Genomic DNA, 26,454 nt, shown 5'->3' on the forward strand with positions numbered 1-26,454 from the left:
CCTGCCTTGGCGTCGTCTGGTGCCGCCGCTAAGTTGGTTGCTGCTTCTTCATCTGCTCCTGGAGCCCACGCACCGGCGCCCCAGACCGCGAGGCCCTTGGGCTCCACGCTCCTGAAGAGGGTATGAGACTACGCCGCCGTGGACCAGTAAGCACCTCGCCCTGACTTTGTTCTTGCTCCCGCTTCCGTTGCTGCTTCCGGATGTTCTCCTCTTGCATTATCAGGCCGACGCTGTCGGCGAAGAAGAAGAGAGAGGGGGCAGCCACATCCTTGTGAGCCCAGCAGCCTGGCCTGGCCGCACCCCCTCCGGCGCAGAAAGGCGGTGAAGCACTCACACTTCTCCCGCTCGATCATCCTCGCGAGGCCCAATGGACCATTCTCAGGAGAAGGCTATCTCCTCGGCCAAGCCGGCTCCGGAGGCGCCTATCCCCAGGTCGCCCGTTGATGCGGCCAAGGTTCAGGAGCCCCCAGCTCCTCTTCTTGCCATCACCAGTTCACAGGTCTTGGCGACGGCGCAGCCTCCTCCTCCAGTCGAATCGCTGGCTCGCGATCCTTCCGCTTCGCCCGATGCCTTAGAGGAGGCCCTTTCTGCACCGACGTGGCTTCGGGGCGACCTTCAAGGCGCCGACCGCCGCCTGGTGGCGAGGCGCCTAGAGCTGATCTCGGGTTGGCTGCATTCCGATGCGTCTGTTAGGGCGGCGTTGGGCTAGGTTGTGGCAGCTTCCGAAGAGGACAAGCGGGTTGCTGACCGAGCCACGGCCGCCCGCGAGGTGGCGCTGAAGGATGCCGAAGCCGCCAAGAGGCGCTGCCGGTCGATGGAGGCCGAGCCGGAGACCATGCGCAACGAGCTCGCGGCCAAGGCTGGCAGTCGCAAGGCGGAGGAGGAGAAGATGAAGGCCCGAGAAGACACCATCACCGGTCGTGATGCCGAACTGGAGCAGCTAGAAAGGGCGCAGGCCATAGAGCGCGGCCGCTTGGAGAAGCTGGTGCAGGAGGTGGAGGCAGAGAAGGCCCAGCTGGAAGCCAAAGCGAAGGTTCTGGCAGAGGATCGCGCGGCCTTCAAGTCCCTTGAGGAGAGATCCCGCAAGGCGCTGCGGGCACTCTACCAGAAGGGCTTGGAGAAGCCGCTAGCGACAGACGACGAAGGCCCCGCCCAGCTGCTTCCTTATCTTGTCATGGCGCTCGAGGGTGTCGTCGACGGGATCGTCCCCATGGTGGAGGGGGAAGCCCGTGCGCTTTCTTCTTCGGCTCTGACGCGCGTCTTCAGCCACCTGCATCTTTGCGACCTCGACGCCGACCTCCGCGAGCTACTCGAGCCCGTGGAGGAGGAGCGCTGCACAGCTGCTGCAGCAGCCGTGGAGGGCCAGGTGGAGGCCCTGTTGAAGAAGTTCCTCGCCATCAAGCCTACACCTCCAACCGATGGTCCTACCGATCCTGCGACCGAGGCCAACGACATGGCCGACAGTGACGCTGCCGGCGGGAAGGCGCTCCCTGATGATGGTGCCCAAGGCTGAAGAAAAGGCTTGGTGGTGAAGAACGATGCTCCTTATCGTTTTACTTTCCTGTGACATGAGACGTGCCTCGTGGAGGCGTTAAAACTCTGCTTGACATTTGGGGGACAATATGTTGTGTAATAATTTATTTAGGTGTTGCGATTTCCTTCCTGTTTGCTTGATGTTCTACGTCGGCAGGGCCCGACCCCGCGCATACCTCAGCCACCGTTGGGCCGTGCGGATCACCAGGACGGGACCAAGGGGTGAGTGGCTACGTGGCTAGTTAGGCTCCTCAGTCACGATGCTCAAGAGTCCCCCTAGACGAGCAAACGTCCTGCGGGAAGGAAATGCAAAAATAGGCCCTAGGGTTCTATGTCGGCAGGGCCCGACCCAACACATACCTCAGCCGCTGTTGGGCCGTCCGGATCACCAGGACGGGACTAAGGGGTGAGGGGCTATGTGTCCAGTTAGGCTGATGTAGGGTAGAGACCCTAATCGCCCGATATTTCATGAAAGGAGCGGATCCCGGGGAAAACACGAAGAACACGAGGATGAACGGAAGGAAAACACAAGAGGAAATCACTAAACCGACACGAATAAGTCACACATGGGCTAGATCCTTGAGTACATAGAACAATACACGAATCCACAGACAACTAGGGACGATACACGGTAACCGGTTCTTCTCCGTGAGGAGGTCTTGAATCCACAAGGGGATCTTCCCATAAAGGGGTCTTGAATCCAAGGTGGATCTTGTCCGTAGAGGGGCTGCGGTCTCTCTCGTGGCGTAGATCCGATATGGATGAGCAATGCTCTATCTCTCAAATGAGCTAAACCAATGCTAACCCTCAAACGGTGGAGGTGGAGGAGTATATATAGTCTAGGGCCACGAAGGGGTAAGTGAGGGCGAAGGGATACATGGGCTCGGCCCGATACACTGTGCATAGACAGGCGTCGGACGTCCGACGGGTACCGGACGTCCAGTGGCTCACGAGGGTCCGGTCATCCGGTACTTGTCGGACGTCCGCTCGTTTGGCTCGGGTGCGGGATTGCCGGACGTCCGGTCCGGGCCGGTCGTCCGGTGGGTCTTCAGGCGTCAGACATCCGGTCCCACCGGTCGTCTGGTGGCTGGAGCTTCTTCTGTAGCTCTTCTTCTCATTCCTCGCGCTTGGTGTCCTCGCCTTCTTGTCCATGGTCTTCCTCATGGTTCCTGGTCATGCATATCACATATGTTTGAGGTAGTAGCCATGTCTCACGTATGGAAAGTGATGGTTCGAAGAGGAGCGAGTTCACCTTGTGTCTAATGGTGTATAGATGAGGTCTCGTCTAATGTTCTCTTAGGGTTTGGAGAGTAGTCGGAGTGTACATGGCGATGAACGTGGGATGCTCCGCATCATCTCCCCCCCTTGGGAAAGATCCGACCTCGGATCATGATCCTCATCACCATGGAAACGGTAGTCGTGGACGGACTTGTAGTTGGACGGAGTTGAAGACACTGCGCAACCCAAGTACTCCGAGGTGTCGCCGGAGTGATATACATGCAAGAAGACCAAACACAAACGACACTCAGAAATACAATGGTTAACGCACACAAGGTGTCCATCAAATAAACATGAGTTCGTCCAAAGGAATTGTTCATGAAAATGCTTGAGATGCTTATCCAAATGATGTAAAATGACAAGTAAAGCATTCATGGAAGCAAAATCATTCATTGTGCACACAAATGTATTGTGGATGTGATCAATGCAACCACGGTGCAAAATGATGTCATAGTGAGACGGTTTATCAATAGCATGAATATGGTAATGGATGCTCAATGTGATGTGATCATGCAATTGATGGTAGGCAATAAGATCATGATGTATGAATATGCCATCATGGTATATCACAACAAATTTGCTAATGAAATGCACAAGCTCATATATCATGGATGACATGGGAATACAAGATGCAACAAGGCAATCATGATGTGATTCAATCCATGCATAAGAAGCAAACTTGTCATGTGTATGATATGTTCATCGAGCATGACATGTGTGAACACAATCAACAAATATGGAGGTGTTGGTATACCAATGCTCGATGTCGTGGCATGAGTGGAGGTTCGAAGGTGCATCCAATAAATCCGAGCGCTCCTCAACTTGAAGGTCCATGGGTTCCATATCCAATGTCGGTCCTCCATCCAATAGATGTAACATGTAGACAAGAAGAAGGAAACAACAATGAAAGAGTGACCCATCCAATATGCATATTTGAGGATGGCTCAAATGGAAGGAGTTCACCTTTAGGAGATTCTCGCAAATGTTGGTGTTGCACATCGTGTATGCCTTCACATGACCAAATTGTGTCATGACGGTATCGCCTTGTGAATCCGTCAACATGAAAGAACATGACAAACACTCGTAAAAACAAATGAGGTTAGCGGAAAACCTATCATTCGTGCGGTAAAATACCCAACAAGTGGATGCATCATGCTCATCATAAGAAAGGACAAGGGAGCATTTCATAGTACGGAGGCATATGATGTGAGAACAACCAAATAGAATAGGCGCAAGCAAGCAAGCATGCTCACAAGATGTATCATGTGAGAGGCATGAACATATACGTCATCAACCCAAGAAAAGCAAGTAATAATGGAACATGGGTGATGCGACAAAGCAAGCAATCATATGAATCAAGGCAAGCAAGCTAGTAGTGCAAAGATGCAACGTACTAGAAGGAATCATGTTAAGTATGTCATGTGTGCAAATGGTAGTCATGAATAATGCACAAGACACATCACAAGCATGAAGGCAAGATATGAGCAAAATAGCATCAATAGCATGAGGCACATGATAAACATGGCAATAGCAACAAGGATCTCCACCAAGCATGCAAATACACATAGAAGTAGCATAATGGTGAATCATGGGTAGATGCAAGCAAGGGTCACAATTGCATGGCAAAGGCATAGAAGCAAGCATAGCATGCAAAGTGAACAGGGTAAAATGAGCAAGAAGCGAGAAGCGGTAGATAGCCCATAGCCATGTGAGATCCAAGTGAGAGAGATGCGCGTAGATGTTGCGCGAAGAGAGCGGTGGGAAGGGTAGTTCACGGGATCCCAAGTCATCTATGCTCTCAAGAGCTCATTTTGTCAACTCTTGGGATTGAGAGGTTGACGAGTATACGTGAGTACCTACACAAAACAAAGACAAAGGGAAAATTGTGTGTGCGTGGTAGATGTGCACATCATCCATCATGATGCGCACGTGCTTGTGTTGGTTAGCACAAAATAGCCAATGCTCAAATAAATGAGATGCGTGATATAGAAAAATGTCATCCATCATGAGATTATGTATAGCATAATGGAGTCTCAAACTGTGTAATGCATCACAAGAAATATGTAGAGCATTGTTATTCATGGAATGCATATGGTGCAAGCAGTTATGGGAATCATGCAATGTATGGAATGCATCAAAATCTCCTAATACGCATGAGGAAACTATGGGGGTCTCCTCATGATTATTAGTGGAAACATCATACAGAGAATATTGACAACATCCAAAACAAAGCATATGTGGAACAATGTGATCATGGCATGGCATAGTAGATGAATTGCGCAAATCATGTAAAGGAAGCATGGCAATATCATCACAAGAAAAACAAAAGACAATGACCATCATCTCGTCATCTATGCCGTAAGTTCAAATGGGATTTATGTGAATGGGGCATGCATAGTCACTATGTTGAGATTGAAATGAGGCAATATGGGATATCTCACTCATAGCATATGACAAGGTTAATGGATTGTAAAACATGATGTGACCAAAAGAATTTTCACAAGATATCCTATGGAGCATAGCATCACAACTAGGAAAATCAACATGCTCATCATCATATTTATCATAAATAGGTAAGTCATGACATGAAGAATTTGCACTAGCATGAAGCATGGGAATATGTGGATCAACATCATGCAAGCAATCATTCGTGAAATAGTCCACAAGTGGGACAAGAGAAGCACCATCACCTATGTTACCTTTGGAGCATCGGTCATGTGTTGTAGGTGAGGTGTCGAAGACCAAGTCATGGTCATCTTCATCTTGATGGAACCATGTGGGGGGTGCATCATCATCCATCATGGCCATCATTGTCCCCATTGGAGGCATGGACTCGTCGAGGATGGGCGTGTCGTCATGTAGGAGACCTAGCACCAAAGAAGAAAACACACTAGGAGTAGAGGTTAAGTCGTTAGAAATCAAAGTGGCCTCACATGCCGTGTCAACTACCTCGCTCACTAAGTGTTGTGGCTCACTCACTCCCTCTTGGATGCGCTCACTCATATGGTTGGTGGAGTCACTCAAATGGCTCTCAACCTCACATAGGATGTGTGGCATGCTCTCAAGTGTGGGGATAGTGGTGGTCACACTCATCCTCTCATAGGAAATGCTCTCAATGTCACGTGTGGTGGAGTCACTCATGTCACTCATGTGGTGGTGGCTCTCCTCACACGGCAATTGGGGCATCTCGTCACATGTTGTCGGAGAGATGTTGGTGCAAATGTCTCCATGCTCAATCATGTCATGGTCGTAGCCGTGGATGAAGGCCGAAGATGGCACATCATCACTCTCCTCGAAGACCAAAGATAAGGTCTCATGAGCGGTCTCGTAGCTGGACTCGGAGTATGAGTCCAATAGTGGCGCCGTCTTCATGTTGTTGAAGAGGTTCGTGCTCGGCGTTGTGGTCGAAGAGGATGGCCCTTGCTCGACCTTCTTGTCGCCGTCTTGTTGTTGGAGGCCCAAATGATGTGGCACCTCGTAGCTCGTCTCCATGACCGAAGGGAATTTCCCATGCTCGGTCATCTTCCTTGAGGGGCTTCCGAAGATGGAAGTGTCTCCCTCGCGCGTAGTTGGTCGCCTTGTAGTTAAAGATGTCGATGTAGGCGAACTAACAGGAAGTAGGTGAAGATGTCGTACGTCTAAAGGCGAAGATGCCTTGATAGCACTTGGCGAAGATGCCGAAGTGGTTGGTGTAGCCGTAGCTCCGTCTTGGTGGTGCTCGTCTCGCGGTCTTTTCTTGTGCTCATGAAGTTTGGACTTGGCGTGAAGTAGGTCTTGTTGGGACTTGTAGGAAGGCGCATCTCGAGCATCTTCATGTTGATGGTGGCGTTGTCGCACTTGAGCTCGTAGTAGATGTCGTTCGTCGCCGTCGTGCACATGTTGCTTGGAGGTGACTTGCCCTTCATGACGAGGTGGATCACGAACGTGATGGTGGTTTCCATGGAGATGTGGACGTGGACGTCTTGCGCTTGTGTCGCTTGGGCGCTCCGAAGAGGATCGATGTGCTTGCCGCCGCCTTGAAGATGACGAAGGGGAAGTAGACTTGATCAAGGCCCGAATCTCCTCCATCCTTGCATCTTGCTCCTCCTTTGTGCGGAAAGCTTGCTGTCGATATAGTCCCTTTTCCTCGCTTCGGAATGACGAATGTCGATGGAGAGGTTCTCAATGCGCTCTCGCAGTCTTGATTGTGCGCCTTGCATTTGTCATTGTAGATCGAAGATTGACGCTTTGGTGATGTAGTTGTTCACGCCGTCGTTGTTGTGGAAGACCGGAGATGAAATGCCTTGCCTATCCATCACAAGATTCGAGCCAATATGAGTGGATAAAGAGAAGAACGAATACCAAATGCACCTTGACCGAAGTTGAAAGTGGATCAATGATCACTCCAATGTGGACAAGGAAATAGCACAATTGGTACCAATTCTTGTCGGTTTCTCACACCTACACAAGTAAGGCTTATGGTGGAGCTCGGTGAGGATAGTGGCACAAAAATTTAATGCAAAATGTTAGCAAGAGTCAATAATGTTGAAAGAGATTCACAAATTCGCAAGTGTAACAAGTAGACCAATAGCAATATGTGGCACACGGAAACACACACACGGATAGATAAATGGGGTCGTGCAACCAAGGAATGAGCTCAAAATGCGGAATCCATGGAAAATGCTCTTGTTGCACAAATCTAGAGAGACGCTAGCACGATTGCTCAATAGGCGGATACGACACTTGTGCACAACCTATAGGAGACAAAAATGCAATGACTTCTGTACCAAGTATGCTATGTATATATGGTTCCCGGTGTTATGATCCAAGATGATTGGATATAACAATCTTATGAAATGTGGTGGATGCTATGGCTATTGCTTACAAGCTTCTTTGCTCTTTCTCTTTTGCTTAAAAGCTTTTTTTATATCCACTTTGTGAAATGCTTAGCAATTGTGTATATGCGGGAACAAACTTGAGGCACAAGGGATGATATGTGATAGAGGCTAAGGTGTCCCGATGTTTCGATGAGATGGTGGCTATCGTTTACTGTGGGAGTCGACCTTGACGATCCGACTACGAACGTGCGAGACGTCACGCCTTAGCAATCGCTAAACCAACTTCCGAGGGTTATTGACCACGCCAGAGCACGATCAACCTGACCACGAGGGTCTGTTTCCTGCGAGCAAACGAAGAACAAGCAAGAAACTGAGATTGCAATCTGGATATTGCGAATATAAGATGAAAGCTTTATTGATCAAGGTGGGGTTCTGTGACGTCTTGGTCTGGTCGTTGGACACAAACGAAGTACGCGAAGTTGCAGCTATGGCGAACTTTTAATCTAAACAAAACCCAAAGTCTAAACGACGCCCTAAGGGCTGTATATATGGAGGAAGAGGGGGGGGGGATTTCGTGGCCCTTGAGGGTGGGGTCCGAAACCAACCCTAACTCTTGTTTCCCCACACATACGGACTCTAAAAATAGCCTATACTTAAGTATTTCGAAATTACATGGGCCTGGCCCATTAATAAGGTGACGCAGCACCTAGAATAGCTTATGGACGAATATTATGAAGTGGCATCTTGTATATTTCGTCCAAGGCTTCATGCACTCCTTATGGCGGCTTCAAAGTCCTGAAATCATCACTTGTAACTCCGTTCTTGATCCCCTTGCGCATGCCATCAACTCCATGCGTGTTCTTGCTCCAATGTTCATCCTTCTCCAAGCTAGGCCCTTCATTTGTAAGCAAAACAAATGTGTCCAATTTAGGCAGCATCATAATCTCATGAACATTAGAATCATTACCAAGAAACGAAAGTACCTGGTAATTTAATTGGCGTGCGCGAGCTGTAGTAATTGGTCCAGTATATGTAACAGTAGGGGCTGTGGGTGTAACAATGGTATTGATGTCCTCATCATCCTCCCCTTCTTGAAATGAAGTCGTCCTCGACGGAAGCGCATCTTCCTCACCCAAATAAGGCTTCAAATCTGCAATGTTAAAAGTGGGACTAACCCCAAAATCTACAGGTAGCTCAAGTTTATATGCATTATCATTTATTTTCTCTAACACCTTAAAAGGACCATCAGCACATGGCATTAGCTTTGATTTGCGCAGATTAGGAAATCTATCTTTACGCAAATGTAACCAAACAAGATCTCCAGGCGCAAACACAACATGTTTTCTACCCTTATCTCCAGCAAGTTTATATTTAGCATTCATACGCTCAATGTTTTCCTTAGTTAACTCATGCATTTTTAAAATCAATTCAGAACGTTCTTTAGCATCAAAATTAACCTTCTCTGAAGATGGAAGAGGCAACAAATCAATAGGTGCACGAGGTAGGAAACCATACACAATTTCAAAAGGGCACATCTTAGTAGTAGAATGCAATGAACGATTATAAGCAAATTCAATATGAGGCAAGCATTCTTCCCACATTTTCTTGTTATTCTTCAAAACAGCCCTAAGCATAGTAGACAATGTTCTATTGACTACTTCAGTTTGTCCATCAGTTTGGGGGTGACAAGTAGTACTAAAAAGAAGCTTAGTCCCCAACTTAGCCCATAAACATCTCCAAAAGTGGCTAAGAAATTTAGTATCACGATCTAAAGCAATAGTATTTGGCACACCATGTAAGCGAATAATTTCACGAAAGAACAAATCAGCAACATTAACAGCATCATCGCTTTTATGACATGGTATAAAGTGTGCCATTTTCGAGAACCTATCCACGACAACAAATATGCTATCCCTCCCCTTCTTTGTTCGAGGTAAACCTAAAACAAAGTCCATAGATATATCCTCCCAAGGAACACTAGGTACAGGCAAAGGCATATATAAACCATGAGGATTGAGTCGTGACTTAGCTCTTTGACATGTAGTGCAGCGAGCAACAAAACGCTCAACATCCCGTCTCATCTTTGGCCAAAAGAAATGTGTAGCAAGTATATCTCTGTCTTCTTGACGCCAAAGTGTCCCATTAATCCTCCTCCATGCGCCTCCTGCAATAACAAAAGACGAACGGAGCTAGCTGAAATGCATAGCTTGTTAGCACGAAACACAAATCCATCGTTAAGAACGAACTTGTTCCAAGTTCTCCCTTCCTTACAATTCTGCAATACATCTTTAAATTCAGCATCATGAACATATTGATCTTTGATGGTCTCCAAACCAAATATTTTAAAGTCAAGTTGTGAAAGCATAGTATAACGACGAGACAAGGCATCAGCAATAACATTTTCTTTACCCTTCTTGTGTTTAATGACATGAGGGAAAGTCTCAATGAATTCAACCCATTTAGCATGTCTACGGTTCAGTTTTGCTTGACTTTTAATGTGTTTCAAAGATTCATGATCAGAATGTATAACAAATTCCTTGGGCCATAAATAACGTTGCCATGTTTCTAAGGTCCGAACAAGAGCATATAATTCTTTATCATAAGTAGAATAGTTCAGACTAGGCCCACTCAATTTTTCAGAAAAGTATGCAACAGGTTTTCCATCTTGTAATAACACACCTCCTAATCCAATTCCACTAGCATCACATTCAAGCTCAAAAGTCTTATTGAAATTAGGAAGTTGGAGTAAAGGAGCATGTGTCAACTTATCTTTCAATACCGTGAAGGCTTCTTCCTGTGCGATACCCCAAACAAAAGGCACATCCTTCTTTGTAAGCTCGTTGAGAGGTGCAGCAATGGTGCTGAAATCTCTCACAAAACGCCTATAGAAACCAGCGAGGCCAAGGAAACTCCTCACTTGTGTGACCGTTTTGGGCTGCGGCCAACTCTCAATAGCTTCAATCTTGGCTTTATCAACTTCAATTCCCTGTGGAGTAACAACATAGCCAAGAAAAGATACTCGGTCGGTGCAAAAGGTGCACATTCCAAGGTTTCCAAACAAACGTGCATCACGTAGAGCAATAAAAATAGCACGTAAATGTTCCAAATGTTCCTCCAAAGATTTGCTATAAATCAATATGTCATCAAAGTAAACTACCACAAATCGTCCAATGAAAGCACGTAAAACTTCGTTCATTAACCTCATGAAAGTACTAGGTGCATTAGTTAACCCAAAAGGCATGACTAACCACTCATATAATCCAAACTTAGTTTTAAATGCTGTTTTCCATTCATCTCCCAATTTCATACGAATTTGATGGTATCCACTACGCAAATCAACTTTGGAGAATATTGCAGAGCCACTCAATTCATCAAGCATATCATCTAGCCTAGGAATAGGATGACGATAACGAATAGTAATATTATTTATGCCTCTACAATCAACACACATACGCGACGTACCATCCTTTTTCGGCACTAAAATGATAGGAACAGCACAAGGACTAAGGGATTCGCGTATATAACCTTTGTCGAGCAGTTCTTGTACTTGACACATAATCTCCTTCGTCTCCTCTAGATTGGTACGGTATGGTGCACGGTTGGGTAGCGAAGCATCGGGAATTAAGTCAATTTGATGCTCAATCCCTCGAATAGGTGGTAATCCCGGTGGCACGTCTTGTGGAAAGACGTCAGTGAACTCCTGCAAAATGTTAGTGACAGCAGGGGGCAAAGAGGAAGGCACGTCCTCGAATGAAAATAATGCCTCTTTGCACACAAAAGCATAGCAAACAGATTTGCTGAAATCTAGATCATCAATATCAGATTTGGTGGCAAGTAAACATGCACTTTTCAATTTAATTTCAGAAACAACAGTAGATGGTTTATTATTAGGCTTCATTTGGTGCTCAAATTCTTTTCCCACAATCTGATTTTCACTCTTATTTGTCTCCTATTTTGCTTTATTAGCTCTATTAATATCATCTTTCAAAATGGAATCAGGAGTCATAGGAAGCAAAGTAATATTTTTATCGTTATGAACAAGAGTATACTGATTGTTTCTACCATGGTGTATAGAATTTTTATCAAATTGCCATGGTCTACCAAGTAATAAGGAACATGCTTGCATAGGTACCACATCACAATCAACATAATCAGCATATGTAGAGATACTAAAATGCACACGAACAGTACGTGTTACCTTAACCTTGCCGCTGTTGTTGAACCATTGGATGTAGTAAGGATGTGGATGTGGTCTTGTGGTGAGAGATAGCTTCTCCACCATCTCCATGCAAGCCAAGTTATTGCAGCTCCCTCCATCTATGATCACGCGAACAGAACGTTCCTTCACAACTCCCTTTGTATGGAACAAATTATGCCTCTGATTTTGCTCAGCTTGTGTAACCTGCACACTCAAAACACGTTGAGCAACTAAACATTCATACCTGTCAGCATCTTCAGGAGCCATGTATTGCGTCTCATGATCAGAATCGTCTCCACCGTGTTCGTCACGTGTAATAAGAGCCAAAGTCTCCTCATCATAGTCACTAGCGGACTCATACCCACCATCCTCAGTAACAATCATCACACGCTTAGATGGGCATTCTCTCGCATAATGACCTCCACCCTTGCAACGTCGACAAATAATATCATGTGTTTGCCCTGTTGATGCCATGGATGAAGAAGAGCTCTTTGCAGGCCCAGAAGGTGAGCTCTTGGCAGATAGTGGTAATTGTGCTTGCTTTATTGTATCACGGTTGGAGGTGGCAGCCGACGGAGGTGCTGGTGTAGCAGAACGTGTGGAAGTAGATGATGCACGTGGTGTCCATGATGAAGGTCGACCTGCAGAAAAGTTAGTCCGCGCCAATGCCTGTCGATCCTGCACTTCACGTTCAGCTTTACAAGCAAGATGGAATAAACGAGTGATATTAGTATATTCCTTATACTCTAGAATCGTCTGAATCTCTCTATTTAATCCACCCATAAAACGTGCAAGCATAGCTTCATTCTCCTCAACAATACCACATCTAATCATGCCAGTTTGTAATTCCTGATAATATTCTTCTACAGAATTTTTTCCCTGTCTTAAGCGCTGCAATTTTTGAAGTAATTCACGTTGATAATATGGTGGAACCCAACAAGTACGCATAGCAGTTTTCAAAGCAGCCCAAGTAGCCGGAATAGGATATAATCTACAATGCTCAGACCACCAAACACATGCAAAAATAGTGAATGCACAAACGGCAGCAGGAACACGTCTCTCCTCGGGATATTGTAAACATGTAAATCGTTGTTCAGTTTCTAACTCCCAAGTAAGATATATATCAGGAACATATCTACCCTCAAATGGTGGAATATTCAATTTTAGTTTAGGGAGATGGTCATGATCTCGTACCTGAGGGTGAGCCCTACCATTGCCATTATTTGCATGTGGACGACCTGGTGGTTGCTGTGCTGGTGGTGGCACGTAGTTCTGATTTTGATCAACCTCATCCTCATAATCTCCCACATAATCATCCACCTCCACATCAGCAGTAGGAGCCACAGAAGTATCAACAGCAGCACCAGCAGTTTGGCCCGACTGAAGAGGGACACGGCTCGCTCGGCGGAGGGTTGTTTCCCGACGTGGAGGTAGTCGGTGTTGTTGCTGTTGTTGCAGAGGTGCGGCAGGAGCAGCCGGTGGTGGTGGTGGAAAACGCGAAAGCAATTCAGCAAACTTGTTATTGAGCTTTGTTTCAAACGTCTTCTCCATGCCATCTATCTTCTCCATGGCCTCTTCAAATCTGTTTATCACATCTTGCACCTGTACACTCATCATTTGCTGAAACGTATCATGAAGCTCCTTGTTCGTCAAGTTCTCCCAGTCAGTCTCGTAGGATTGTGATCCTGGCATGGTTAGCAGCAATAGAAACACACAAGAATATGATCCTACAGACTACTAACAAGTGGTGGTGGTGGCGGGTGTCACAAATCCGTCAAGCAAATCTCAAATTCTTACCAGTTCTTACCCAGCAGCAGGCGGTGATCGGCAACCGTTGTAGTCAAAACTCTCAAAAGCTTGGATAGAGCGATTGCCAGGGAGAGTCAAACGCACGACGTAGATGTATGTGGAGCTGGGAAGGCTTATAGTATGGTAGCAAAAAGGTCAGCAATAATCAATTCAGAGATGCAAAGTTGAATAAACGCTCAACGACGGTACTGTGCTGGTCCTAGGCTAGACCGTGCTAGAGACGCGAGCCTAGAACACTAACAAAATCACGGCGCTACACGTAAATAAGGGAAAAGCACACTCTGGAACTCTTTTTTTTCGCTCTTTTTTGCGCTCCTTTTTTTTGCGCTCCTCTTTTTTTTTGCGAAAAATCACTATAATGGCGAGTGTCTCAAAACTCTTCCCTCGTCAAACTGATAGGATGGGCACGAAATTTTGTTTTTCACTTTTTTTTCGGAAATCAGGGCAGCGACGACGAAAAAGTGCGACAAAAAATCACTATGATGGCACGTGGCTCAAAATACTCAGAAAAGCCTAAAAATACGATAGGGAAAAAAAATTTGCCCGTGAAAATTTTGGCCTAAAAACTGCCCGGGGGTCTCCAGACTCTCTTTTTTTTTTCGAGACCTACACAGGCAAGGAAACACGAATCGGAATTTAGATTGATCTCAAGAACAAACCTAATATGAGAAGAACTCGGATTGGTGGTGGATATATGGTTGTGGTATATGGCAGCGGTGGTGGTATATGGTAGCGGTGGTGGTATATGGATACAGATGGGTGGTGGTATATGGATACGGATTGGTGGTGGTATATGGATATGGATTCAGAGCGGTGGCGGAGAAGCAAAAGTGGTAGATGGGCGATGATGATGGTACGGCGGCGGCGTGACAACTTATGACCAGAACTCGAAACTCTAAAAGACTAGACTCTAAGACCAGCAACTTGACACGACGATGCAACCGCAAATTCAACAAAGCAAAAACCCTAAAAAGATTATGCAAAGGCTCAGATTGGTTCGGATATGATGAACTAACCCTAATTTTTTGTGTGGCTTTTTCGTGGACTGTAGGTATGAAGAACAGACTCGATCTAATCTACGAAAAACTGTAAAATCTCACCGAGCAACCTGGAAATCTGATACCACTTGATAGAGGCTAAGGTGTCCCGATGTTTCGATGAGATGGTGGCTATCGTTTACTGTGGGAGTCGACCTTGACGATCCGACCACGAACGTGCGAGATGTCGCGCCTTAGCAATCGCTAAACCAACTTCCGAGGGTTATTGACCACACCGGAGCACGATCAACCTGACCACGAGGGTCTGTTTCCTGCGAGCAAACGAAGAACAAGCAAGAAACTGAGATTGCAATCTGGATATTGCGAATATAAGATGAAAGCTTTATTGATCAAGGTGGGGTTCTGTGACGTCTTGGTCTGGTCGTTGGACACAAACGAAGTACGCGAAGTTGCAGCTATGGAGAACTTTTAATCTAAACAAAACCCAAAGTCTAAACGACGCCCTAAGGGCTGTATATATGGAGGAAGAGGGGGGGGGGATTTCGTGGCCCTTGAGGGTGGGGTCCGAAACCAACCCTAACTCTTGTTTCCCCACACATACGGACTCTAAAAATAGCCTATACTTAAGTATTTCGAGATTACATGGGCCTGGCCCATTAATAAGGTGACGCAGCACCTAGAATAGCCTATGGATGAATATTATGAAGTGGCATCTTGTATATTTCGTCCAAGGCTTCATGCACTCCTTATGGCGGCTTCAAAGTCCTGAAATCATCACTTGTAACTCCGTTCTTGATCCCCTTGCGCATGCCATCAACTCCATGCGTGTTCTTGCTCCAATGTTCATCCTTCTCCAAGCTAGGCCCTTCATTTGTAAGAAAAACAAATGTATCCAATTTAGGCAGCATCATAATCTCATGAACATTAGAATCATTACCAAGAAACGAAAGTACCTGGTAATTTAATTGGCGTGCGCGAGCTCTAGTAATTGGTCCAGTATATGTAACAGTAGGGGCTGTGGGTGTAACAATGGTATTGATGTCCTCATCAATATGATGATACCAATATGATACGGTATGTATGCAATGGAAGGGTGGATCACTAATGTGCACAAGTAACGTTGCCGGCAATACTCAAACGGCTAGTCTCGATAGGCAAGTAACGCAAAATGGGCTAGGGATTATCAATGCAATGGCAAGGGAAAATACAGTGGAGGGGTACCATGATACCAAGATGATATGGAGGTTACCATCCGTGTCGATGATGAGTGGCGGTCATCTTGATGGAGATAGCAAGATGATGGAGACTCGTCCCTAAGTAGCCGAAACACCTTAGGAAACGGAAAAACCGTGAACTCAAAATCTCAAATGCCAAATGGTGGTAGCGGGAAGTGGTGGTGTTGCACTAGGCAATGCGGAAGTGGAGGTTATGGTGGTGGAATATACACGGTGTCGGAGTTGAAAGAACGGTCCCTAAGTAGCCGAAACACCTTAGGAGACACAACTCACAACACAACCAAAATTGGGTTAAGTTGGGGTGGCGGAAGTGTATAGTGGTCAAGCCTATGCGGAAGTGGTGGTGGTGGTTGATGAAGAAGCAACCATCCCTAAGTAGCCTAGACACCTTAGGAGACTCAAATCACTCCTCAAGCAACCACTAATGCGATGGGGAACAAAATTGGTTAGGTTGCGGAAGTCGGTGGTGGTGTAGCGGATGATGTGGTGGAAGCCCTAGGCAAAGATGCCAAAATTGTCAAAATTTGATGGAGTCAAAAGATGTTGGTTGTATTTTTGTGGGAAGTAGGATGTCAAGAGCTTTTCAACGAGCTAAAGAACGCGAAAATCGGAGTTCGGATGAATTAGTTATGGCCGAAACAAAAATCAGCCGAAGGTGATATCAACAGGTAGCGGACGTCCGGAAAAAACGGTTGTCCGGTCGCCGGACGTCCGGTCGAGTCGGAAATCCGCTGATTCTGCTCGGGTTAGGGGGTTCCGGTCGTCCGGTAAGGTCGGACGTCCGGTGGTTCCTGCGGCTCCGGACGTCCGGTAAAGTGACGGTCGTCCGGTGTATCGGGGTCAACTCGAGATCCGAGATTCGGGACGCGATTTTGGGCGGAATTTGGGGATTTTGGGGTCAAAATTGATGATATTTCGTGGATGAAAGATGGGAAAACTTGGGGAGATGCTAGATCCACTCGAAACCAAGCAAATACATGGATCAAAATCAACAAAACATCATCAAACCAACAAATCACAAAAAAAAATTGGGGCTATTTTTGGTGGGGATTTTCGAATTTAGGACGAAATCAAGCAAAAGAAGGCTAGAAAATGGTGGGGGAGGCTCCGAAATCATGATCAACATGGCTCATGATACCAAGATGATGTAGGGTAGAGACCCTAATCGCCCGATCTTTCACGAAAGGAGCGGATCCCGGGGAAAACACGAAGAACACGAGGATGAACGGAAGGAAAACACAAGAGGAAATCACTAAACCGACACGAATAAGTCACACATGGGCTAGATCCTCGAGTACATAGAATGATACACGAATCCAAGGACAACTAGGGACGATACATGGTAACCGGTTCTTCTCCGTGAGGAGGTCTTGAATCCACAAGGGGATCTTCCCGTAAAGGGGTCCTGAATCCAAGGTGGATCTTCTCCGTAGAGGGGCCGTGGTCTCTCTTGTGGAGTAGATCCTATATGGATGAGCAATGCTCTATCTCTCAAATGAGCTAAACCAATGCTAACCCTCAAATGGTGAAGGTGGAGGAGTATATATAGTCTAGGGCCACGAAGGGATAAGTGAGGGCGAAGGGATACATGGGCTCGGCCCGATACACTCTGCACAGACAGGCGTCGGACGTCCGGGGGTACCGGACGTCCGGTGGCTCACGACGGTCCAGTCGTCCGGTACTTGTCGTACGTCCACTCGTTTGGCTCGGGTGCGGGATTGCCGGACGTCCGGTCCGGGCCGGTCGTCCGGTGGGTCTTCAGGTGTCAGACATCCGGTCTCGACCGGTCGTCCGGTGGCTGGAGCTTCTTCCGTAGCTCTTCTTCTCGTTCCTCGCGCTTGGTGTCCTCGCCTTCTTGTCCATGGTCTTCCTCTTGGTTCCTGGTCATGCATAGCACACATGTTTGAGGTAGTAGCCATGTCTTACGCATGGAAAGTGATGGTTCGAAGAGGAGCGAGTTCACCTTGTGTCCAATAGGGTATAGATGAGGTCTCGTCTTATGTTCTCTTAGGGCTTGGAGAGTAGTCGGAGTGTACATGGCGATGAACGTGGGATGCTCCGCATCATAGACTCCTGAGTCGCGATGCTCAGGAGTCCCCCTTGACGCTCAAACAGACCTTCATACCTGCCCTCACCGAGGTCCCGCTCGGGAGGGGTGCGCGACGACCAGGTCCGAGGGACCTAGTAGGGCGGCGTACGCTAGGTGGGGCCTGAGCGCTGCCCCCGTGCCCAGCCCCCTCGCACGACTCTCCTGAGGGGAAAGCATTGAAGTGAGGCTGGACACTGAGCCGGGTGGCTCCCTGAGGTTGGTACAACCATGTGGCCGCCCTTAGTTTTTTATCAGCAGTGCAGAGCGTAGAGCTTCCGCATTTGCATGGGCATAGCCGCTCCTCGACCGTGTCGACTGCCAGCGCGGAGCATGGTGCTTCCACTGGTGCATGGGTGAGGGCTCCCTCTGAGTGGAGCCCCCGGGGCGTGTACAGCCCTGCCCTGACACGTGGGTTGCACGGCAGGGCTAGACAAGGTGTGTGTGGGCACCCGTGAGCCAGCGCGGGACTCACGAGGCCCTACCTCAAGGCGGGTTGCGCCTGGTCTTGGTTCTTGATAGCTTCAGCGGTCCTGCAAGATGGTTAGGCAACCTACGCCGAACGAATTTCCTGAGGCGGTCACATGAGAAGGCCAGACACCAACGACCCCAGGAGGTGACGTGAATGGGGCCGGCCCGCCAGACAGAGCTCAGTCGTTGGATTTATCGACGCTGCAGGGACAGACCCAAGCACAGATGTCGTGCCTAGCCTCCTCATGCGAGGGATCCTAAAGAAAGACAACCGGCACGTGGCTCCCGTGGTAACGAGGGCGGTCGCGGGTGGGGTATCGAAGTACCAGATAAGCAGGTGATAGTCATAAAACAACTCAAGCAAAGCGGCAGGTTAGCTTAGATAGATGCACGAATGATACATGCCACTGGGACGGACCCGAGCGGCCTGGGGATGATGCAGCCCGAGGGGCGCCCCCATCAAAGTATGCTAGAGATGCAAAAGGATACATGTCCCAGGGACAGGCCCGTGCGACTTGGGGATAATGCAGCCCGAGGGGCGCCCCCAACTGAATGAACTAGAAAGAGTCACCTGATACCGTAGCCAGAGTGGTGTTGGAGTAGCTGAAGGTGCGCGCTGAAGGAGTCGTTCCTCACGAGCCGCCAGGGCCCTGAGCCTCAGGAGGCTTCGGGGGCTCGGGTGGTTCCTTGAGGAGCGTCGCCATCTCCTCCAGGACGGCGTGATGCCTGGCCTCCTGAGCTGCCAGGATGCTCCGTAGCTGGCGCTGGTAGGTGACAGTCGCGTTCGGCAAGCCAAATGGCATGCGAACATAGCTGTGAGGTGGACCCTCACACCGACCAACACGCGAAGGCGAGAAGCGCTCCTGAGATGCGGCCCTGTTGAGCCCTGGAATGTTGATGTAGACGCATAGCCCACCATCCTCGCCAGGATGGGGAGCTACGCTGGGTGGTGGGTGGCAGTCGCCATGTATGGCCCTTGCCTCTTGAAGCTCCTGGGTCGCCTTGACAATGAACTCCTGAGCACTGGGTGCTCCTTGCCTAGAGCCCTCCCGAGGGAAACATGTGGCAAAGCACGCCTCCACATGGTGCCCGAGCACCTCCCTCGTGATGTTGGCTAGGTCCGAGGCCCTCCAGAAGAGAGCCCCCGAGCCTTGCCCGAGGAGTGCGTCGGGCGCTCCTTCCTATGCGAGGGAGAGAGGCGCCCCAGCTGCGGCGCGGATCCTGAGGTGGTGTCGCTGGAGACGCCGCTCTCCTGAGGCCCTGGGAGGAGTAGCTGCTTCTTCTTCTTGGGGATGGCCTCAGGAGGGTACGTGGTGCCTTCGTTGTCAGGGTCTTCGATCACAGCGGCTTGGAAGGCACGCTCAAGGGAGCACACCACATCTCTTTCTTCGCAGGGGACCGTGATGACTCCGCCACTCCCTGGCATCTTGAGGACGTTGTAACCATGGTGGGTCACTACCATAAACTTAGCCAATGCTGGATACCCAAGGATGGCATTGTAAGGTAGACAGATGTGGGCAACGTCGAAGTCGATGAGCTCGGTGCGGTAGTTGTTACGCTGGCCGAAGGTGACAGGGAGGCGGACCTGCCCTATCGAGGTGGTGGAGCCGTCGGTCACTCTTGAGAAAGGCTTGGTAGGCTGTAGCTGATCGTATGGCACTTGGAGGCTGTCGAACGTCTCGACGGACAGGACATTGAGCCCTGCGCTGCCGTCGATGAGGGTCTTGGTGACTTGGACGTTGCTGGTGACGGGTGAACAAAGCATCGGAAGGACGCCGGCGGTAGCCGCGCACTTGAGCTGGTCCGCCGAGCTGAAGGTGATGGCGCACTTGGACCACATGAGCGGGCGCGTGGCCTCGAGCCTGGGAAGGGCCGCGTTCACCTCACAAGCAAACTGCTTGAAGATGCACTGGGAAGCTGGGGCCTGAGCACCGCCCAAGATGCAGGTGATAGCACGTGGCTCCTGGAAGCCCCCAGCCCCCTCGTCCTGATGGTGGTTGTCGTTTCTCCTTGGTGGTGGCGGCAGCGGAGGGAGGCCAGCATTGGCCCGAGGATGGTCCTCACGAGGCTGGTCCCTCCAGGCGCCCTCGCAAGGCTGTTCCTGCCAGTGGTCCTCGCGAGGCCGGTCGCGCCACTCCTGACAGGGGCCGCGGTCGTCCCAGCGTCCCCCACTTCGTCCTCCTCCTTGGCCGTAGCCCTGGTCGTTGCGCTCGAGGCTCCGACCGAAGCGTTCATGTCGAATGGCCCTGAGCTCTTGGCAGTCGTTGGTGCTATGGCTATGTGCATTGTGGAAGGCGCAGAACGGACGGCTGCTCTTAGATGACTCGGGGTGGTCCCGGCCGCGCTTCGTGTTTGGCTCCACCGCGAGCACGACTACTCCCTTCGCTTCACGTCCTTGGCCTTGGCTTTCTTCTCTTCTGGGTCGGCAACAGGGAGCTCGGGGAGGGAGAGGCGCCCCTCCTCAGCTCTTGCGCACTTGGTCGCCATGTTGAACATCTCCAGAGCCAAGCATAGCTCCTCATGGATGGCGAGCTCCTCCTTCATCTTGATGTCACGGGCGCCATCGGAGAACGCGGAGATGATGGCCTCATTTGTCACCTTGGGGATCTTGAGGTGGACGATGTTGAAGCGCTGGATGTACTTTTGCAGTGTTTCCCCTGGTTGCTGCTTGATGCGCTGCAGGTCGCCTACGGCTGGCGGGTAGTCGTGAGTGCCCTGGAAGTTGGAGACGAAACGCTCGCGCATCTCGCCCCAGGAGGAGATCGATCCCATGGGCAAGTTTAGGAGCCACGAGCGCACGCCATCCTTGAGGGCCATGGGAAACCAGTTTGCCATGACCTTCTCATTTCTGTTGGCTGCCTCGATGCTCAGCTCGTAGAGCTGCAAGAACTCCGCAAGGTCGGGGATGCCGTCATAGCGCAGAGGCAGGTCCGGCATGAACTTGCATGGCCAGACGACGGTGCGCAGCTCGGGAGTAATGGCTCGGCAGCCTGCTGTGGTCACCGGAGCCCATCGTAGTGGTGGAGCCTGGTCTTAGTACCCACGCACCGCCACCACAGGCGGCGCGCAGTCTTGACGTGGTGGTGCGGGGAGTGCAGGAGCATTTTCTTGCGGTCGAGGGACCTCCTGGCAGCTTCCCTTTTCGTGCGCGGGCACACGGCGTGGCGGATCATGGCGCGGGACCGCGTGTCTTGGGGCGAGGACACCGTCTTCGTGTCTCGGTGTGAGGGCGTTGTCTTGATGTGGAGGTGCTCCGTGAGCTATGTCACCCGTGGTTGGAGGTGGGCTAGACAGTGAGAGGGATGGTGTAGGAGAGCCCCCAGCGGTGCTGACGAGCTCGGCGATGCGGTCCAGCCAGTCTTTGTAGAGGTCGCCGACTGGGTCGTAACACAGGAGCTCGCGTGCCATGAGCAGCACGGCCTATGCGTCCGTGGGCGTGCGACGAGCGTGGGATGACGAGCCGTCCGGAGTCAGCGACGGGGTGGTGGTGCGGCAGTCCCACCGCACAAAGGGGTGCAGCGATGACGCTTGCTGCACTTTCGCTGTCGGGCCAGTGGCGGCATTGGCAGCGGGTGATGGAAAACGACGGGGAGGTCTGCCAATGGGCGTCGTCTGAGCGACGCGGGCGGCGAGGGCGGCACGGCGCTCAGCATGGTCTCGGTGAGCGTCAGACATGGATGTGATGGAGCAGTGGAACGCGGATCAACGGAAGAAAAGCTTCAGCACCCCCCTACCTGGCGCGCCAAATGTCGGATTACGGGTTCCGGCAAACTCTTGAGGTTCGAACACTGCGGTGCGCACGAAGATCTCTCTCCCCTAGCTCACACTCTCACCTCGATCTCAAAGCCAAGATCACCGAACCCGAGGAACAAGGGACACAAGAGTTTATACTAGTTCGGGCCACCGTTGCGGTGTAATACCCTACTCCAGTGTGGTGTGGTGGATTTTCTTATAGGCCGAGGATGAATAAGTACAAGGGAAGATCAACCTCCTGAGGAGAGGTGTTCTTGAGCTCGCTGAGCTTGTATGGTGGCCTTGGTGGAATGAATCCAGTCCAAGATGATCTGCCTTCCTACGTTGGTGGCTAGTCCTATATATAGAGGCCTGGGTCCTCTCCCCAATTATTACGCGGGAAGGGTTCCCACAACAGCCAATTTGAAGGGGACAACTAGTACAAGTTATCCTGACAAAAGGTGGTCTTTGCCTGCTAAAGACTCTGGTGGTGACGCCATCGTGGGCTCCGTGGTGACCTCCGTCCTGCTGGTCTTGGTCTTGTTGCACCGATATGAAAATATTTTCCGGATGCCTCGGGACTCCTCGCCTGCGCTTGCCCCTTTAGCACCAAAGAGGCAACGAGTAGTCTGCGCCCGCTGGCGCCCGCCTGGCCTTGGTCGTCATGGCTCACGTCATGCACTCCTCGCGAGGTGCCCCTTGCATAGATATCTCCACTCCTCGAGAGCCAGCCTAGGGAGGCCGCCCCGGGGAGGTCTTGGTGTCGTCCGCCTCGCGAGGCTAGGCCCCTCGCGATGGTCTTGAATGGTTGCTGATGAAGATGGGTTGTACCAGGCCGCTGGCTGGGCCACGCCCCGAGCCACAGGCAGGCACATCTGGGTACCCCTGTTCCCAGAATGCCGACAGTTGTCCTCTCGCACCCACTTAAGCGGTTAGCAGTGACATCGATGCTTTCCATCTGTGGGCCCGCTTGGTCCATCACTTCTTTTTACCTAACAACAAGAGAGGCTAATTTGACTTAGGAGGGGATTACTATTTTTGCTTGTAATACAGTATACATATATATAGGTCATGCTCTGGGATGACATGCATGATACCGTTTGACCACACACACATGCACGTGTACGCATGAATCCCTCCCATCGAGTAGAAGTGGCTAGTACAATGACACGTCATGAACCGATCTCGCTCTGTGTGGGGAGCTAGTGTATGTTTTTTATGCACGTGCCACATCAATGTGGTGAAATGGTATTCAAACATGCATGCATGCATCACCTCCATACATATGCATGTAGTGGTTGCCTTCAAACGGTACACAACGTCGTGTGGTTATCGGCAAGAAGCCTATATATTCGTGGGCCCGCATGGACATCCATGATCACCTTGACCAACAACAAGATAGGTTGCCATGGCGGATTCTTCATTTGGTTCGTGTTATCGTAGTATAGGGCATGGTGAGATTCAGACCTTAAGTTTGAGCGCATATACTATGAACGCATGCATGCATGAATCCCAATCGTTGGCTTGAAGTGTGGTGTAACATACATACGCATCGTCAACCAAACCCTCACTCAGTGTGGCGATTTCTAGTTCGAAATCATGGTGCCACATGAAAGTTGTTCCATTGTTACTCAAAGACACACCTCTCCATACATATGTTTGGGCCACACGCATCCAGTGGTTGTCTTCGGGGACTAGCTACTTGCATGATTATTGGCGAGCTAGCCCATCTCCGGGTCGCATGGACGGCCATCACTTTGACTAACAACAAGAGAGGTTGTAAAACCAAGGTCGATTATTCTTGGTCCGTTTTATGATCCATCTTGGTGAGATATGCCTCTCTGGCCTGCCGACTAAAAGTGTGTGTGTGTGGGGGGGGGGGGGGGGTTGCTACTTCGCACTTTGCTAGGTGAACCTCGGTTGGGGGGTGGCATGCATTCATAGCTTAGGATTCCCTTCATGGCGACACGAGGGGGGGCTGCTAGCTACTTCGCATTTTGTTAGGTGAACCTCGGTTGGGTGGGCATGCATTTATTGCTTAGGATTCCCTTCATGCTGATATGAGGGAGGGGAGCTGCTAGCTACTTCGCACTTTGCTAGGTGCACCTCGGTTGGGGTGGAGCATGCATTCATAGCTTAGGATTCCCTTCATGCCGACACGAGGGAGGGGGCTGCTAGCTACCTGCACTTTTCTAGGTGAAGCTCGGTTGGGGGGGCATGCATTCATAGCTTAGGATTCCCTTCGTGCCGACATGAGGGAGGGGGGCTGCTAGCTACTTCGCACTTTGTTAGGGTGAAGCTCGGTTGGGGGTGGGGGGCATGCATTCATAGCTTAGGATTCCCTTCATGCCGACACGAGGGAGGGGGGCTGCTAGCTACTTCACACTTTGCTAGGTGATCCTCGGTTGGGGGGGCATGCATTCATGCAACACCCACGATGCGGCTATAGATCCCACGTGTCGAGGCATGACTTAGAGGCATAACCGCATGGTGGTTTTGTCGCAAGAGGGTAATCTTCACATAATCCCATGTACTGAATAAGAAAGGGATAAAGAGTTGGCTTACACTCGCCACGTCACATAGTACATAAATAATTCATACATCATCCAAATACACTCATAGCCCGACTATGGTCAAATCCGAATAAAAGGAAGATAAACCCCAAATGCTAGATCCCCGATCACCCCAACTGGGCTCCACTACTGATCATCGGGAAACGAAACATAGTAACGACCAAGTTCCTAGTCGAACTCCCACTTGAGTTCGGTAGCATCGCTTGCACTCGTATCATCGGCACCTACAACTGTTTGGAAGTATCTGTATGTCACGAGGACTCAGCAATCTCACACCCGCGAGATCAAGACTATTTAAGCTTATGGGTAGGATGAGGTAGTGAGGTGGAGCTGTAGCAAGCGCTATGAAAATATGGTGGCTAATATAGGAAAATAAGAGTAAGATGAGAAGCTACGCAACGGCCCAGAAGCTATAAGTGATCAAGAAGTGATCGTAAAACTACCTACGTTCAAGCATAACACAATACCGTGTTCACTTCTCGGACTCCGCCGAAAAGAGACCATCACGGCTACATACGCGGTTGATTCAAGTCAAGTGACAAGTTCTCTACAACCGGATATTAACAAATTCCCATCTGCCACATAACCGCGGGCACGGCTCTCGAAAGTTTATACCCTGCAGGGGTGTCCCAATTAGCCCATCACAAGCTCTCACGGTCAACGAAGAATATTCCTTCTCCTGGAAAGACCCGATCAGTCTCGGAATCCTGGTTACAAGACATTTCGACAATGGTAAAACAAGACCAACAAAGCCGCCCGATGTGCCGACAAATCCCGATAGGAGTCGCAAGTATCTCGTTCTCAGGGCACACCGGATGGGAAAAGCTACGAGTAAAACCAGCCCTCAAGTTTCCCCGAGGTGGCCCCGCAGGTTGCCCTGTTCGGACAAACACTCAGAGGAGCACTAGCCCGGGGGGGGGGGGGTTAAAATAAAGATGACCCTTGAGTCTGCAGAACCCAAGGGAAAGGTATAGGTGGTAGGTAGGAAAATGGTAAAACCAAGGTTGGGCCTTGCTAGAGGAGTTTTATTCAAAGCGAACTGTCAAGGGGGTCCCATAACCCCAACCACGTAAGGAACGCAAAATCAAGGAAAATAACACCGGTATGACAGAAACTAAGGCGGCAAGAGTGGAACAAAACACTAGGCATAAGGTCAAGCCTTCCACCCTTTACCAAGTATATAGATGCATTAATTAAAACAAGAGATATTGTGATATCCCAACATATACATGTTCCAACATGGAACAAACTTCAACTTCACCTGCAACTAGCAACGCTATAAGAGGGGCTGAGCAAAAGCGGTAACATAGCCAAACAGCAATTTGCTAGGAAGGTGGGTTAGAGGCTTGACATGGCAATATGGGAGGCATGATATAACAAGTGGTAGGTAGCGCGACATAGCTATAGAACGAACAACTAGCAAGCAAAGATAGAAGTGATATCGAGGGTATGGTCATCTTGCCTGCAATGTTCTCAGAGTTGTCGAAAGCTTGATCCTTGCTAGCGTACCTAAGAGGTTCCTCGTTCACGTACTCGTCTCCCGGCTCTACCCAAATCAAGAACACAAGCAATGGAACAACAATCAATCACGGTGCAATGCACAGTTAACATGATGCAATACATGGCATGATATGCAAGATATGATATGCAATGCATATGCGTGCTCCAGAAGGGAAAGAATGATCAAGGCATCAACTTGGAAAACCAAGTATGTCGCTAGAAAG

The 26,454-nt window shown here is 49.6% G+C and overlaps 1 protein-coding gene across 1 annotated transcript; it reads right to left on the reverse strand.

The window, feature by feature from the left end:
* Window positions 1-4,844: 4,844 nt before the first annotated feature.
* LOC147975569 (uncharacterized) lies at window positions 4,845-21,598 on the reverse strand. Its single transcript, XM_087520488.1, has 4 exons — window positions 21,466-21,598; window positions 6,230-6,620; window positions 5,298-6,097; window positions 4,845-4,849 (listed from the first exon to the last, which is right to left on the reverse strand). Exons 1-4 carry the CDS (start codon window positions 21,596-21,598, stop codon window positions 4,845-4,847), a joined length of 1,329 nt encoding a protein of 442 aa, XP_087376614.1.
* Window positions 21,599-26,454: the final 4,856 nt, after the last annotated feature.

The sequence above is a fragment of the Triticum urartu genome, chromosome 4A (assembly GCF_056163025.1).
Source record: "Triticum urartu cultivar PI428250 chromosome 4A, HENAU_Tu73, whole genome shotgun sequence".
Classification (NCBI taxonomy): Eukaryota; Viridiplantae; Streptophyta; class Magnoliopsida; order Poales; family Poaceae; genus Triticum; species Triticum urartu.

Coding starts and splice junctions, on each gene's coding strand:
- LOC147975569 (XM_087520488.1), bottom strand. CDS start 21,598: ATGATCCGCCACGCCGTGTGCCCGCGCACGAAAAGGGAAGCTGCCAGG. Junction 6,621..21,465: donor CCTGTGGTGGCGGTGCGTGG/GTACTAAGACCA, acceptor ATCAACATGAAG/ATGCTCGAGATGCGCCTTCC. Junction 6,098..6,229: donor GACAAGAAGGTCGAGCAAGG/GCCATCCTCTTC, acceptor CTTCGAGGAGAG/TGATGATGTGCCATCTTCGG.